Raw genomic sequence first — 17,127 nt, forward strand, 5'->3', positions numbered from 1 at the left:
GCCGGCCCACCATGCATTTTCAGAACTAATCTTCGCAATGAGCAGAGAATAGGAGAACCCGCACCCCTGACCCCTCACTCTGCTAACCTATACTAACAAGATAAAACCTGCAAAGCCCCGCAAAAAAAAAAGATTAAACCTGCAAAGGATCAATTTTTAATCTGCGGACCTTTTTCAAATTCACAAATATTGAAATCCATGAATATTTTAAAATTTTGTGAATATACTTTAAAATTTATGTTTTTTCATTCACAATATTTTAAACGTTTTCTCGAAAAAAAATATTATTAAACGTTAACTTCTTTTGATTAAATGGACTTTTTCAAATAAAAAGTATGATAGCTGTTTCTTCTAGCTTAAAGTGTGGGGCAAGCAAAAAAAAAAACTTAGGCTAGCCAGCGAAGAAGGAAGCCAAGCTCAGCGAGCAAGAGGTGCACAGGTCAGCCAATGTATGTCTCAAAAAAAAAAAGGTCAGCCAATGTATGTCAACAGTTACATGGTTCCCACGCGAAATAAGAGCTCCCCAGGACATCACAACCACCACCAACTGACACCGAGGCCCAAACATGTAAAGAAACCACAAACACGAGCTGAACAACCCCACACTCCTCTTAGAATAAATACCATATCTAACGGCAACACAACACGATATACGAATTAAAAAAACACCATCAAACATAATTAAAATCCAAGCCATGGAAAATCAAAACAAAACAATCATCCACAATAACCTGCTAGAGAAAAAAAAAAGTTAACCCCACGAGTGAAGAACGGCGCGGCAAAGCAAGCACAGTCCTCTAGTGTATTATGAAGGGGATGTAGAAAAAGCGAACGACTGCTGATGGACGCAGGTTCTCCATAGCATTTCTCATTAAAGCGTCTGCAACAAAACACTAGTGCTACGTTTTCCTTACAACAGATAATCAAAGGGTTGGGCTGCACTTTCGCCTACACATGAACGGCTGTACCAAAACTGGATAAAAGATGTCGTATGCATAGCAAGGTTATTTGAAGCCCTGCTTTGCTAGCGGCTGATGGGGGTGTGCATCCGCTCAACGATTCTGTTGATGGCTTCCCGAGTCATTACGAGGGTGTCATGCTGCAGGATGCTGTAGACATTGAGGCCCTGCATTTGAAGATGCGAAACATCAGCACAATCTTCTCGGGTCAAAATATCTGCTGTGAAAACCACAATGGGACTGTTCATCATTGTTAAGCCGCTGAGGTACCCAGACACTTACAATCGAAGGAATGACATTCACGTAGTGAAGATTTTTAGTGGCCAGCTTTAACTTCTTATCAATGTCGCCTCCATCCACCAACAAAACCTTCTTCGTGTCATCCATCTGCTTGATGTACTGCACGATGTTTTTCGTCTTGTGGCTAGGGACTTCTAGGTCCTCAAAGATGCAGAGCTACAATAAAACATGGTCAAGTAAACTATACATGCATATGTATTTACTGCGAAGAATGGTTTCGAATGGAGAGATCCAGACCGACTCATATATACGTATTTGCGTTCAGGGTAACTGATGGTCAAGTTTTTCCTTTGTCACTTTGTGTGCTCGAGAATTTTTGGGAGCAGCACCAGAAGAAAATAACATTGCATAAACCAAATTTATTGTCACACACTGCTCGATAGATTTCAATAGCTTTTACTCTTTCAAGAAGCCGCGGAAACAATACCATCTCAATGTTACATCTCATAAGCGACAACCTAAAAGTAAACCGTCTAAGAAGACAAGGCAGTCAGAGAAACCATTCTACAAACACATGATATTGATCAAAAAGTACAACTAGTTCATGCTCCATTAGAACTAGGGGTAAGTGATCTGTTCTCTGAATTTCAGGAAGGATCTATAAAGTACAAAATATCGTGAAAGGATCTAGAAAGCATAAAACATAGCAAAACAGTTTCATAGTGACATGCTGATCAACAGCTTCTGAAACAGCACATTAATTCTCGCATAGTTCTAGCAAATACTCCCTCCGTGCCATAATATAATACGTTTTTGCAATTCAATTAGAACTGCAAAAACGTCTTATATTATGGTACAGAGGTAGTAATAAGCATGATCATTACTGTGGCCCGAAGCATTCTAGTACTAAACAAGGGTTCATGATTTAATGCAGAATTCATTTTGTAACAGAAATAGTTATCTTGGAACAAGGAAGGAGCTAACTCTACACAAGAACATCCAGGAAGATACACAATGATTCAGTAAGGCAGCAGATACCTTCCCCTCAGCTGTTCTAGCAGACAAGGCTATCTTAAGTCCCAGACGTCGTACTTTCTTCTGCAACTTGAATGCATGGCTTCGTGGTTTCGGGCCATGCATAGTTGCACCTCCTCGAAACTGTTTCAGTTTGAATCTTAAATTAGTTGGAGCTCAAACAAGATGAGATATCTCCGGAGCCTATTCAATACCATTTATATGAATGGAGGAATGTCAAGATAGGGTAGTATAACCTGACAACCACGCAATGTTCCATGACGTGCTCTTCCAGTTCCTTTTTGCTTGTAAGGCTTTCGTCCTGTGCCGCTCACTTCACTGATAGTTTTAGTTGAGTGTGTCCCCTGTTAAAGACAGGTGCATGCAATTATCGAAACGTGCATTAGAAAGATAGAACTTAAATATCTGAACTTAAGAATGTAACTAATATTACACCCAACATACAGATCACATGATTTGGGAGCTTGTGAGCTGAAGTCAATCAACAGAACAAGTGAGATCGTAGTGTGCACCTGTTGCCTTTTAGCAAGCTGCCACCTTACTACCCTGTGAACGATATCCTTCCTAATTGGAACATCAAAAACATCACCATCCAAAACCATGAATCCATTGTCCTCATTATGGAAGTTTGTTACTCTAGCTACTAGGTCCTCATACTGCCCTGTAATAAAATATTAATATTACTTACAACTCAGCATAATGTGAAAATAATATATATATATAGCTTTCCATTAGCCAATTATGATACAATTGAACTACATAAAAAGTGACATCAAGTTCAGTCCCATTATGAAAAATCTTGTTCAGTGAAGCTAAATTTTCAATCAAAGAGCGCAGAGTTAACGAAGAAATCTCTGTCAGTTAGATAAAAATAGCCCATAGGGCACTCAAGAGAAACAGCATTGTCATAGCAACAGATGGATAAGGAACACTAGAAACACACCAAGCTCTCGGTCTGGTGTCCAGACAGTCTTGCTAGATAGAAGTTCCGGTGGAATCAGCGCTTCATTTGCTGGAGCCAAAAGAGTAGAATACCCTTTGGAGTAGACATTTGGCAAAATCTGCAAATGAAGAAAGCTAGCTGAGAAGGCAGAACTAGAATCACATGCCATGAAATATAGCCAAGATACAGAAAACCAACTTTTGAACATAACACATTGTTGCTATTTGCTAATCATTACTGAGATAGAACTCAAGCAAGCCCATATTTGTTAATCATTGCTATCTGGATCTAGAAGTACCCCCGAGTAAGTTGATACCTAACCCCAATCACACTCAATCAAACGCTACATTTCCAAACTAGAAGCGACCAGGAATAAAACCCATTACAAAATCTGTTCACAAAGTGGTATCTGGTCATCTGTCAGGTCGTAGAAGGAGGGGCAGTTTTAGCACATACATCTATCGACACCAAACAAGTGAGGTACAAGTTCAGTTATTTAGCATCCTGTCTTAATTACTGTTGATTGTAATCCGGTTAAAACAAGCACTCTGTTTAGCGATTTAATTCTATTGTTCTGCCACTGTACTTGTGGAAGCTGTTCAGTAATATATGCCCCTCGGGTGGTGAAAAGTAAGAAGAAAAATTACCCAAAACTAATTTCTTAGGGTAGATAGCACATAGCAGCATAGCCGATTTCTTCTTCCATATATCAGGAATGTGACCCAAACCGCCCAAAAATCAGTGTCAATTGCTCCACAAATCCTGACTGATCGATGGGATCTTGGTACCATCCCAACAGAGACGCCCAAATCCATAGTTTCTAAAACCCCTGTAAAACCCTACCAATCCAATGAGCCAAATGCGGTCTAACTCTCACGTATTCGAACTGGTGGAGCACGTCGCACTAGCCTCACGGAGCACCAACGTGACAGACATGGGGAGGATGGGGTACAAGAACAAGACCTTGGCGAGGAGCGGGGTGTCGCAGCCGATGGCGCCGAGCTGGGGCAGGCAGGCCATGGCTCGACGCAGGAGGGATGCAGCACATGCGAGGGCGTGCATCGGCTGGCGCCAGGTGGAGAGGACGCAACGGTGGCGGCGACCTGGGGAGTCAGAGAGTGTCGTGAGGGAAGTCCTGACAGTACGAGAGAGGGGCAGGGTAGTAGCTGGATCACGCTAGGTGCAAGTGTGACACAGAAGCTTTTGCAGGTTCAGGCCCCTCGCGGCGGAGGTAAAGACCCTACGTCCTGTGCTCCAGGAGCTTTTTCTCTGCGTATGGATGTCAGATTACAGTGTGTGCGAACCCTTGCCTAAGTGAAGGAGGGTGGCTTATAAAGTGTGTGTCAAACCTCCCCAGCGTTTACGTTACAAGGGTTTAACTATGGTGTTTTTGGTGAAGCACAAGGCGGATAATGTCTACCAAAATCATAATGCATGTATTCGTGGATTGTTCATTATATATTCAGGGAAAGTAGGGCAACGCCGTAAACCTATAAGGCTCATATAACGTCCACAAAGTACAATATATTATGGTGTGTGGTTCAATTTAACTAATGCAATGTATCGCCTAGATAGAATAGACCCATCCCACCTCGGTAATAGCATTCTGGTTTGATTATCTAATGTACTTGCATTTATTCGGACCAAGAAAAAGAGGTGCTATTTTTTCTGTCTGCTAAACTATACATATATGGATATCAGCTCATTATACACATATAGTATTAAAGCAACATTTTGAAGTGGTTCTAAACAGCACATCAGCCAGGGCCACACTAGCCAGCAAGGCGAAGTGCGCATATTCTTCTAGCTACTACAAACTTAGAAATGGATCGTACACTCACACACAATTAGCAGAACATGATAGATTTAGGGAGGGGAGTAACACACCTGCCCCTCCATGACACGGACACCTGAATTGACATCTGCTACTGCAGCGCTTGAGCTGCACACATATAGCACGAACAATTCATTCAGCTCTTTCCACAAGCAAGAGGCAGGCTGGCATCACAGACTGTACCTAAAGGCGCGCACGAGTGGTCCAAGCCCCGAGAGCAGAGGAGGCACGCAGGCGTGCTGGTGCGCCCTGGAAGTTGCCTGATCAATCAGACAACGTGCAGTAAAACACATCAGATCAGTTCAAAGATATTGTGAATCAGTGTTCTGCTTCTGTTGTAAAGAAAGAGCTCGAGGAAACGCGGAGGAGGGGCACCTAACCTGAGAGATGGTGGAAGCGGCAAGGGCATATCTGGACCTGGATGCGACGATGAGAGATCTGATGGACATGGCTGCTGGCGATTAAGGTTTCCCAGCGGCAGCAGTGGCCTGCACAAACAAAGAGGGGAAGAAAGTGATAAGAAGTCCCATTTGACCTCGTGGATAGGAATGGGTATTTCAACAATTTCCTATCACGGAACAATGTACACAAGTTAAAAAATGGCGCCCTACTCATCCTAAGCTGGTTGCGGCAATTTGTGCCATTGCAGTAGTAGATAAAACGTAAATTTGACATCCTAGCCATGTCGCTCTCATGCATAGGTCCGTAGGTGATCAGAACACGATAGTTCCTAATTCTAGCCCTTGTAACTATCATGGCCATGTATGAACACGAAACAGCAACCAAGCCTACAGCTCGCAGTATTAGCATTTGCCGTTTTCTTGCTGATGCCGTCCATCTAAAAAAATCTAGACATTGATTGTTGCCTCCACTGTTTATACATGATTACATTCACATAAATGATCCAAGCCCAACAGAAAAACGCCATCATTTAAGATAATCATACTTGCACCTCTGACAAACTAAGCAACAAAGACATGGTATCATCATACATAAACATCAGCTGCGATCAGTTTTAGCATGGAATCATATATAAGCACATTTCTACAAAGAAATCATAGGCCAAACAGTTGCATCACACTGGCACTGCATCTAAGGTAGTCGGCAGCAGCAACTTAGATCAAAATAAGTCCCAAATCAGGTCGGCAATGCACAGACAGACCATGGTCCAGAAAATGCATCCTAGCCACAATAACACAGTTGTACAAGGGCAGAGAAACGTGGGATGAGGAGAGTGGGCGGCGATGTCGGGCAACGGAGGAGGAGCGTGGGGAGGAGGAGAAGAAGGGGGAGGAGCGACGGGAGAAGGATGAGGGGGAGGGGACGGGAGAGCAGTGCATCCTTCTGTACAGGCGATTCACGCAGAGTGAGAGGGAGAGAGGGTTAGAGATAGTGGAATGGGGGAAGGGAGCAGTACCTCTACGGCGGCGAGGAGGCGCGCCGGTAGACGGAGATGGACGGCGACGGGGTGCAGGGAGTGGCGCGCCAGCGGACGGAAGAGGGGGCAGGAGGGGATGACGGTGGAAATGGGGAGGAGGGAATGGATAAGGGGGGGTGCTCACCTCCGCAGCGGAGATGGACGCCTGACACGTCCGGCGGCGGCGACGTGTGCGGCGGCGTGATCTGGGAGCGGGAGGAGGGGAGAACGGCGGCGAATGGGGGTCCCGGAGTCACACAGGTCGCGCGCCCGCCGGCATGTATGGCGGCTGGGCCGGCCCAACAACGCTCCAGGCACCACGTAATTTGGTTAATACAGTATTTTTAAATAAGAGCTAGAAATTTACATGATTTCTAATTATCAAATCTATTTTTCCATCTATTTTCTTCTAATTATTGCCTCATTGTCCTTGTACCTAACGAATCAAATATCCCAAAATTATCTAAAAATTATCTCAATAATCCCCATGTTAATAGTTTATATATCCTATATGTTCATGGAAATCCATTTTGGCTCTAGGGAGCACATGCTCCCGCGTGCCAAAAATGGATTTTAAAAATCTAAAAAATAATAAAAAATAGATGTGTTCATTGTCACACCCAAATGGTACATGCAAATTCCGAGGGAAAACTTAAGTATTTTGACCCGTGCAAAAAAAAAGCCGAACGCCAAATATTACCTCCAAATGTTACACTTAAAAAAAATTCAAGCACACTTCCTACACTAATATGAACATCTGCAAAAAAAATTATAATTTATTTACTATTTATTTTGATTTTACTGTTCATTAGGGAGCATATACTCCTCAGAGCCAAAAAAACGTGTCCGTTCAAAGCTATACAGGTTTGGCTACATGCTTTCCTAGGACGACCGACATTCACGAATACAGCATTCTTATTTATTTATTTTTGCAGCTGGTGATTTAAAATCTGCTTGAATTCTCAGTTTCATAAAAGTAGGCAATAAATATACAAATGCATAAAGCCAAGCCATTCCAACCAAACAATGCACACATTGTTGCTTGTGGACCTTGAGACTATAGAGAACATCCATTCCATCGTGACTTGAACATTACAGTGACAAAAACAATCAGAGATTGAACAATTTGTACATATTCATCGGTGCCTAAAAGTTGTAAATTTTCTTAAAATGTGATTCCCCATTTGGTCCAGAACAAAAAAGAAATAAATAAAAAGTGCCTAAAAGTTCAAAAGCTTGAACACACTTCAAATGTTGCAACTGTAAAAATAAATTGTACACGAGAAAAGTGAACAAGATTTACAAGTAGTGTCGAGTAGGGGAGAAAATTTTGTTTTGGGCCAAATGGGGAAGCACATTTTGAGAAAAAGGGGCAAACAAGGAATTCTCCCATAAGATGCATAGTAGAGAAAGCAATATAATGGTTGTTGGAACCATGAGCCACTAAGGAATAATACAAATGATATATACCTTTTTGCCTAGTTGTACTAGCGACTAGTTCTTGATCTATTATGGTTCTGGTGGGACATTCCTCGGAGCAATAATTCACTCTATTGACATGTTGTATTGGAGTTTTTTTTGCGGGTGATGTTATATTGGAGCTACTCTGAGATGGTTAGGATGGGTATCTGCTTCATACGAGCTTGTCCATGTTTTGCTAGCTACTTACTTGTGCGGGAGTCCTATAAAGAAAAGCCTGAATTATAGACCGACTAAAGAAATCCACCTAAGCCGTAAGTTTTTGTTACAGCTGGCACACCTGCTTGCAAACTAGAAAATCTGATTCTAGTAGAAAGTGGACTAAGTCTTAAGAGAGATAAGCCGGTCTTTATACACTGGCCCTACTTTGAATTCAGTCAGTGGCCAGATGCATTGTAAGCAATTCCAGTCCTAGCTGCTGAGGTGGCGTAGAGTCTTAGGAAGTGCTCGATACCCAAGCAGAATCCATGGGCATTAGCCATTAACACACAGTATATTACAACAAGATCCTCAACAATAGGCAATGCCTCTTCTTCAAACAGAAGGTTTCCTGATGTTAATAAAGCAACATCATACATAAACTCCGTCAAACGCTGGACGCCTCTGCCGTGAAATGTAGGCCACACTTTTTTGAAAGTTTGGCACAACGCATGCACAACATACATCACAACGTATCCCATGTTTTTTCATTTGTTTATATATTTTTGATTAAATACATATATCCCAACATTTTGATGCAGAGGCCGGGGGTGATCCTCCTTTAAAAAAATATTCCAACAATTAATTTATTTACATTTTTAAAAGTTTTCATCGCTCATTTAAAAAAATTCTCGTGTAAAACATTACTTTGCATAATTTTTATAAGTTGTTTGTACCAAGAAAATGTTTTCATATGTATTAAAAAATACCAGTGCCAATTTGAAAAATATTTGACATGTACACAAAAATATTTCAAACGAGTATTTGAAAACATCGTTCATCATGTATTGCAAAATAATCCATGTGTATCCAAAATTGTTCAGCGTGTTTCTGAAAAATAAAACGTGTATTCAAAAAAATGTTCAATGTGTATTTGGAAAACAAATGTTCATCATATATTTCAAAAAAAGTTCAAGGTGTATTCGAAAAATGTTTAACATGTATTCATAAAATGTTGAATGTGTATCCAAAAAATGTTCGTGATATTTCAAAAAATGTTCACGTATTTCACAAGTATGTTATGGACATTCGAAAAAATAATATACAGTGTAAAATAATGTTCATATAATTTATGAAAAATGTGTCTTACCATTAAAAAATATCTTCTGCCAGTTAACAAAATGCATACATTTCAAAAAAGATTATCGTGACATTCTTTAAAATGTTTGTATAATCTAAAAAATATTTGTGTAATATAATAAAAATGTTTCCTACAATAAAATGCTCCACATGAATTTCAAAATGATTAAATTTTATTCAAAAAAATGAAGAGAAGAAAACCGATAAAAACACACATAGAATCAAAAGAAGAAGGTTTTTTTGAGAGATATCAAAAGAAGAAGATAAAACCACACACAAGGCAAATCTTATGGAGACCATTCCATGGTGCTACACTGTTGACCGGCCCGTTTAGTGGAGCGCCAGAGGCGAGGTGTGGCTACATCTGCGAATAAGCGAGATATAGTCCCTGCTTTTTGCCTGATGTTTTTTTTGTTTTGGTGTTCGTGGCTATTTTCGGGTCTTTTGATTTTCTATTTTGGTTTTACTTTTATTTCTGACTATTATTTATTTCTTTGTATTTTTCTTTTTCTTTTTTCTTTTTTCTTTCTGGGTTGATTTTTTTCTTAGGGCATTTCACTTGTAAATTTTTTTAACGCAGTACAGACGCAAGCGCTCATATATACACGCATACACTTAATCTATGAACGCACACACGCACACCTACCCCTATGAGCACCTTCAAGAGACTGAGCCGGTATATCATCTTGAGATTTTACGAAGTCGCCGTAGGCGCCTCGTAGTCGACGGGAACGTCTCCTCCCAGTGAGGGCGTAGTGCCGGAAATCCTGAAACAATTTCAGGATAAATGCAAGCACCAGGACTTGAACCCTGGTGGGTTGGGATACCACTGTCCATATAACCATCCAACCACAGGTTGGTTCGCTCACTTTTAATTGTTTATAGTAGTTTTTGCACTATAAACATTTCTCTAATATATGCTGAAAAGATTTCAAATACACAACATTATTAATATACTCCCCGTAAAAAACATTTATTAATATACGGATAACTTTTTAATATACACTGTATTTTTTTCTAATGTATAGTGAACTTATTTTAATATGTGGCGATCATTTTATTTATACAGGCTAAACTGTTTTCTATGTGCAGTGAACCTTTTCTAATGTATGGTAAAAAAATCAATAGAAAACGAAAACATTTCTTAGTACAGACTGAATTTTCTAAATACATACTGAACATTTTTTCTGACAATTTTTCCTATTTTTCAATATTGGTTTTTATTTATCTAGCTTTGTAAAATAAAATCCAATGGTTTGCTTTTTGAGAAAACTGAACATGAAAAACGAAGAGAAAAACTCAAGAAAAATCGCTCAAGTGAAATCGCCAGATTGGGCCGGTCCATTTGTGGCTCACTTCAGGTGTTGGGTCAAGTATTTGACGCTAGTGCATGTCCAAAAAGAGGACTGGCTTCAGCATGTTGAAGTTTGTCGAGTAGACTCGTTGACTATAACACCATCATTAGGCTTTATCCAACACAATGTATCTCTAAAGGCCCACATGGGTGACGTCGTGTGACATCAGCATGACACGTCCACGTGGATACTGTGCCGGCCTGCAACGACTCTCCATGCAGGCGACTCTGTGCTAGAAGACATTGCGCGCGGCACATAGCCGCACCCTAATGAAGTCTGCTCGGTGGACTCATCGTTGACTATAACACCAATATTAGGCCCTATTGAACCGTATCGTATATATCTAAGAGATTCATCTTCACTATTTTATTTATCTTAATATGTAACATATCCACATCCAGGGGCGGAGTCAGGATTAGGCTAAGCCCCGGGCCCAAGCTGCTACAGTTTTGCTACAGTGTTGAAACAGTGTCCAATATGCTACAGAGAACGAACTGCTTAACCTTCACGCCCCGGGCCCAGGCCCCGCGGCCTGGGTCCTGGATCCGCCACTGTCCACATCATCAAGTAGGTCCACCATGTAAAAACAATTTTGCACTAACTCTTCATGTGCATGCTCTCTCTAACTCTTCATGCACATGAAGACTGTCACAAATAACAATTAACTATTTTTTTCCAGGCACTCTCAAGAAGCCACGTCATGCTGGTGGCCTGGTTAGATCGAATGAGTTGCGGATCAAGTATTCAAGTTTAACATGTGAGTTATTTTACCCCCCAGAAGGAAAAAAGATTAAGAGTTGAGTTACTGTCAGGCTATGACTATCAGGATCTAGAAACGGTCAGCATCATCAACTATTCAACCGGTCAATGGAAACCGACGGGAAGATAACCTCAGCCGGTGTTGATTTACCGGCCACTCCAATCTCCAAATGACAAGAAGATTATTTTTTTCCAGTCAATTAGATCACATACACAAGTAGGAGTAATAAGCTTCCCACGGAAGTATAAGCGAGAAAAATCTTGCAAAGACATAGTACATGCTCACTACCTATTTTGCTCGCACACGAAAAAAAAATGCTCACTACCTATTTTGGCTATTTTCCATAGTAATATTGTTTACATCTTTGCAGTCGCAAGCAAGAAAATCTGAGATGGAAGTGGAACAGAGTGAAGTTCGCATCCGCGACCTGTCCACCGAGGACTTGTGTTGTGATACGGAAGCAATACGCACGCATGGCGATCTCGTCGGGAGCGTGCAGCGACGCACGCCACGCCACGCCACTACCCTACCATTTACACTAGCCTGCCTGTGCCCCGGCCGGCCCCGGCAGTCTAGTCTACGTACTACTGCTTGGCCACGGCGATGGAGTTCTTGCAGTGCGCGATGGCGGCCTGGATGGCGCTCTGCAGCTCCTCCATCGTGCTCTCCTCCGACGACGTCGACACCTTCACCAGCGACCCGCCCACCGACAGGTGGCCGCTGTTCACCGGAGACGCGCGCAGCGACGCCGGCGCCGACGACAGATGCCCGCGCCTCTGCCTCCACCGCTCCCGCTCCATCGTCGCGGCGGCGCCCGGCCCGTTCACCGAGAACGTGTGCGGCCTCCGCCGCTGGCCCCGCCTGTCCCGCTCGCCGTGCCGGGAGAAGGAGGCGAGCAGCTGCTCCACCAGGGACGCCATGTACTTCTTCACCCGCTGGCCCACCTCCAGCGGCCCTCTCTTCCCCTTCACCTTCTTCCTGTCCTCCTCGGCCTTGCCGGCCGTGTCGTCTCTGCCCTCGCCTGGTCTCCACGCGCCGCCGAGGCCGGGGAAGAAAGGCGACGCCCTGGCCTTGGCCCGGTCCCTGTCATCGCTGCTGCAGCTGCTGTGGCTCGTGGCTTGACGGTGGTTGGCTTTGGCGTAGTTGTTGTGGCTGATGTCGCTGCCGACGCGGCCGAGGGGTGTCCTGGACATGTCGGCGGCGGCCGGAAGCGGAAGGACGCGGAGGTGGACGTGAGAAGGTGGAGGCGATGGAGGGAAAGGAGGGAAGGAGAAGGAGAAGTCGGGGGAGGGCGAGGAGGATAGCGGTGGCGGTGGCGGTGGGGCTGGGGGAGGCGTGGTTGGCATGAACAGAGGAGGAGGCGACCGTGGCCGCGGCGCGTCCATGGCTTTGAGCTGTAGGGTTTGTGCTTGCGCGCGCGCGTGGTGGTAGGCAGGCAGGTTAGGTCGTCGGCAGCTATTGTGGGGGACGCAGTATGGCACGCACAAAAGAGCTGAACGAGGAACCTGTAAGGTGGAGAAGGTAAGCACAGACAAACAACAGGTGAAGAAGACAAGTAGTACTGCTAGGAGCAAGCTGATGAAGTGAGAAATGCAGATATGGACTAGTATTTAAGTCGGAAAGTAACGTTAACAGGGACATATTTGACACCATGATCCAAGAAACGGTCAGCTTGACTTGTTGAGTACTCCCTCCGGGAATACTTGCTACAGAAATTGAGACATCTAGATGTGTGTATTTCTCCGACAAGTATTTTTGGATGGAGGGAATATATTTATATTTCTATCAAGGGATGTTCGGTCGCTTGCTTTTAAATGCGACGACCCTGCCGGCCTGCCTTTGTTTTCTTGTTCCTTCCTCCAGGCAGCCTCTTCCTTTTCCTCGTTCCTCCTCTCCTCCTTCCTCTCTCAATGTCATCCATCACCCTACTCGTTTCTTCTCCTCCTTTCTCATCATTGCAAATCCACCCCGTAACCACTACCAAAAACAACGAGATCGCCGCATTGTCACCAGTCACCACTACCAAGACCCACCGCGTCATCTACCTACTTCTGATACCAAGTCGGGCCGCCCATGTACCTCGGTAGATCTGATCTCTAAGCCTGGAAAGGTGTTTATTGCATGTTTAGTGCCAATACACGTAGACCTCATTGCTGTCATTATCTCCATTGCCTTGTCGGCCTCGAGATTAGCCCTACTTTTTTTTGTTTTTAACCTTCGACACTCTTCTCCTCCTTCTTCAATCAAGGTTGTCCATTGCTGCATTGGCACCTATCACCACTACCAAGAACCACTGCATTATCAACCACTTTTGCTACCAAGTCGGGGCGCTACCTTGATAGATCCGATCTCTAAGACTCGAAAGGTGTTTATTACCCGTCTAGTGTCGGTATATGTAGAACTCATTTTCATCATTATCATCATCTCCTTTCTGGCACTAAGATTAGCCCTCACCATCCCGCATTTCCTCCCTCTTGATTCCTCCTCCTCTTTCCTTTTTCGTCTTCTCTTCTCTCTCAATGGAGCCTTAACCAGTCTTTTTGTCTTCTCTTCTCTCTCAATGGAGCCTTAACCAGTCTTTTCGTCTTCTCTTCTCTCTCAATGGAGCCTTAACCAGTCTGAAACGACCTGTTGCCACCCTCAGACTTGAGTGTATTTGATGAAAGGAATTTATTGGCATATTGTTTCTCCTTTAATAATTGGTTTTCATATATAACCTTAATATTGGCAGCAGTTCATTACTCCATTTACTAAACTCCAAATATGGGCACAAGGCATTAGCGAAAACTCTAAATCTTAAATGGGGACATAGGTCGACTATTCTTAGGTTGTGATTGTAATGAAGTGGATTACAATAATATCATCTGTCAATATGATTTCCCATGTTTTAATGTTTGATTGGCCTTTCCTCCCTATTTTTGTTGCAAATTTTGTATACACCAAATTGTAAAATAACAAAGCCTCATAGTTTAGCAATTAACCCCACTCCGAGTTAGACTACTCATAGTGGAAGTAACATAGATACTAGCAACATGCATGCCACATAGGCAAAAAAAAGATGACACAGCAAGTAATTAAAGAGGAAACACATATGGAGTAACATAATATGTTACCATCATATAGCGCTTCCCAATAAAGGATGACTCTATAAAGTAATAATAAATAAATATATCTATATTATCACGCCCATGACACTACCCACTATGAAAACAGTTACATACTCACCACTATGACCAACCTTAGTGTAACAGTAGATTAAGGTATCATCTACCTATGTTGTGGGCTACCTAATTTTCTATTTTCATACCTAATTCTCCCACCATTGGTAGACTAATAGATTCATCCCAACGTGCTCAACAAGTTGAGTCCTAACGATCGAGGCCTAGTTGGCTAAGATTACTGGGACCCTGACTTCATGGGACTTTATGGCTTATAGTAAACTTCAAAAGTGACTATTTTCATTTGCTTCGGTACTTTGCTAGTATTTTGATTGAGTTGATATATGCAATTGCTCCCTTCGAGTTAAAATTTTGCCCACTAAACCGACACAGCTAAAGTAAAGTAGTGTGCTAAAACGTCATACATATGTACTTCCTCTGCAAAGAAATTAATGATCTAAACGCTCTTAGGCTACTCATAGTGAGGAGTAACATATACTAGTATCATGCATATGATACTACCTTCATAGTGCATAGTATCATAAAGTAGTATTATAGATTGCCATATTTATTGCCATGCATGACACAAAGTAGCATAGCATTTAACATGATACGGTATCTACCTATGTTACTATAACCCTCTCTCTCTTATTTAATTATGTGCCACATAAGCATGTTTGCTAGTCCCAAGTGCATGTTACCGGTTATGTTACCCCCACTATGGCTAGCCTTATATTTCTTTACAAAGGGAGTAGTACTCTTTGGTTGTCCGAACCTTTAAGATGAACAGTAGAGAGCCGCAATCCGGGATGGCACGCTATGTAGTATCATTTGGTGATAATTCGACATGGCCCACGCCAATCGGGCCGATACGTACGTACAGCTCGACCGGTGGGGCGTTCAATGTGCTCCGCCGTATGCTGATATGTACACGTACCTGTAGCTCCATACGGACCATCACGACGCATGCAGTGCCCCCAGCCCGAAGCAAGCAATCCGAGCTGTACATGCATGCATGATTATAACCCACCAGCTCAAGAACTTTCTGGCCGCCAGTGCACGCAGTTCCGTCTCTCCCGCCTAAAATAAACCAGCAGGACAAACGCCTTCACAAACTAGCATGCATGATGCACCATGCAGAGCCAGCCAAGAGCACGCCTGCAATCGGAGTCCGGTCCAGGGACGATACATGTCTGTCACTGCTCGATCAACAGGGTTAAATAAAACGGAGCCAGCAGCAGCTCACATGCACGCATGAGTGCGTGCATGGTGAAGATTGATGCTTTTGTTTTTGGGCCGCGCCGCGTCGCGTTGCACCGCGCGCATGATTGGGACAAGGATGGCGTCCACCGAACGGGCCCTTCCCCTTTTGGGCTCTTCCTCCTGTCCCTGCCCCCCAACCAGCTCCCCTGAGGGCGAGAGCGATTCCAACCGCGACGCCTTCGGTGTCACAGGTGGCACGGCAGGCACACGTAGACGTCGCCGGTAAAGCGATGTGCGCCGTACTGCCGTCGTTTCAGATGTTCGTATCCAAGGGAGAGAGAGCTGTGACGCGCTTCGCCTCCTTAATTATGTTTACTTCACTACTGGAGTAGTACTTGCTCGATCGGCAATCATTTCCCGTGAGATCTACGCGTCTAATAAGCTCTCCGACGCTTCGATCCGAACAAGCAGAGGAGCGACCCACACGTGGCCGGCGGCAGTGCGTTCGCCGGAGCGGGACAAGGAGGACCAGCTCGGCATCGGCACACCCGGACGGCTCCACCCTCACATGACTCGGCAACGATTCCCGGCGTCGCCTTCACAGTTTGAACGGGGCCGAGCCGAGCACCGAACCAGCTGGTCTACGGGTGCAGGGTGGTACCGGCGGCGCTCCATCAGACCAGTAGTGGCGCCGTCTAATTTGTTGTTATTAGTGGTAGTAGTACAATTAGGCGTCCATAAGCTCAAGGACTAAGGAGGGTGTCGCGTGCAGATCCCAGTAGGTGAGCTGTTGTATTGGCGGTGCTGTAGCATGCAGTCGGTTGCCCGGTCCTTGTGCTTGGTCACTCGCTTTCCCGGGCTTTGGCACCTTGATTTGCTAATCAGAGGAGACAAAGATGGACTTGCCAAGTGACAGTGTCTGGGAAGGGTGCGCAATCTGCCCAGAGATTCGTTGCCCCGTACCGTCTTGTCTTGAGCAATGCTAACCATCACTACCGGACTCGCGCCCTATGCCTACAGTCCAGGGCCGTCGGCATAGGTCCTTTGCCGTCGGCATAGATCTATGCCTACGGCTGCCGTCGGCATAGTCCCGTCAGCGTAGATCACGTCAGCGTAGTCTTGTCAGACTGTCGGCGTAGTATAGCCGTCGGCATAGGGGCCTATGCCGACGGCCGGGCGTCAGCCGTCGGCATAGTTTAGCCGTCGGCAGTGTTTTTCGCCCGACGGCAACGGACGACGCCGTCAAAAGAGCTAACGATCCACGGAGTGCCACGTGGCAGAGGTATGCCGACGGCTGGTGGCAGAGCTATGCCTACGTCCAGGTGCCGGCGGCGGCGCCGTCCGTTAGGGGGGGCACGCCCCGGAGATGGGTGCCGCCTCTTCGGACATGCCACAACACCACCCCGCATGTATGAGGGGCCGGTGCGACGCTCCGGTGGCATTGCTACCCCCCAGGGCCCCCGTCC

The 17,127-nt window shown here is 44.4% G+C and overlaps 2 protein-coding genes across 3 annotated transcripts; both read right to left on the minus strand.

The window, feature by feature from the left end:
* Positions 1–819: 819 nt before the first annotated feature.
* Positions 820–6,747, minus strand: LOC109763226 (uncharacterized). 2 transcript variants are annotated; one of them, XM_020322075.4, is made up of 10 exons: positions 6,574–6,747; positions 5,392–5,499; positions 5,195–5,271; positions 5,065–5,119; positions 3,178–3,295; positions 2,747–2,895; positions 2,471–2,578; positions 2,238–2,357; positions 1,242–1,415; positions 820–1,126 (listed from the first exon to the last, which is right to left on the minus strand). In XM_020322075.4, exons 2-10 carry the CDS (start codon positions 5,458–5,460, stop codon positions 1,025–1,027), a joined length of 972 nt encoding a protein of 323 aa, XP_020177664.1. In that variant the 5' UTR covers positions 5,461–5,499; positions 6,574–6,747; the 3' UTR covers positions 820–1,024. The 2 variants fall into 2 exon arrangements, with proteins under 2 accessions (XP_020177664.1, XP_020177665.1); XM_020322076.4 differs by having other exon boundaries at positions 6,429–6,683.
* Positions 6,748–11,545: 4,798 nt separating this feature from the next.
* LOC109763233 (probable BRI1 kinase inhibitor 1) lies at positions 11,546–13,078 on the minus strand. The gene has a single exon (XM_020322083.4). The coding sequence runs from the start codon at positions 12,683–12,685 to the stop codon at positions 11,885–11,887; it is 801 nt and encodes a 266-aa protein (XP_020177672.1). The 5' UTR covers positions 12,686–13,078; the 3' UTR covers positions 11,546–11,884.
* Between the last annotated feature and the right edge of the window lie 4,049 nt (positions 13,079–17,127).

Source organism: Aegilops tauschii, chromosome 5, assembly GCF_002575655.3.
Source record: "Aegilops tauschii subsp. strangulata cultivar AL8/78 chromosome 5, Aet v6.0, whole genome shotgun sequence".
NCBI lineage: Eukaryota > Viridiplantae > Streptophyta > Magnoliopsida > Poales > Poaceae > Aegilops > Aegilops tauschii.

Coding starts and splice junctions, on each gene's coding strand:
- LOC109763226 (XM_020322075.4), bottom strand. CDS start 5,460: ATGTCCATCAGATCTCTCATCGTCGCATCCAGGTCCAGATATGCCCTT. Junction 2,358..2,470: donor GAACATTGCGTGGTTGTCAG/GTTATACTACCC, acceptor AAACTGAAACAG/TTTCGAGGAGGTGCAACTAT. Junction 1,416..2,237: donor CTAGAACAGCTGAGGGGAAG/GTATCTGCTGCC, acceptor GTTTTATTGTAG/CTCTGCATCTTTGAGGACCT.
- LOC109763233 (XM_020322083.4), bottom strand. CDS start 12,685: ATGGACGCGCCGCGGCCACGGTCGCCTCCTCCTCTGTTCATGCCAACC.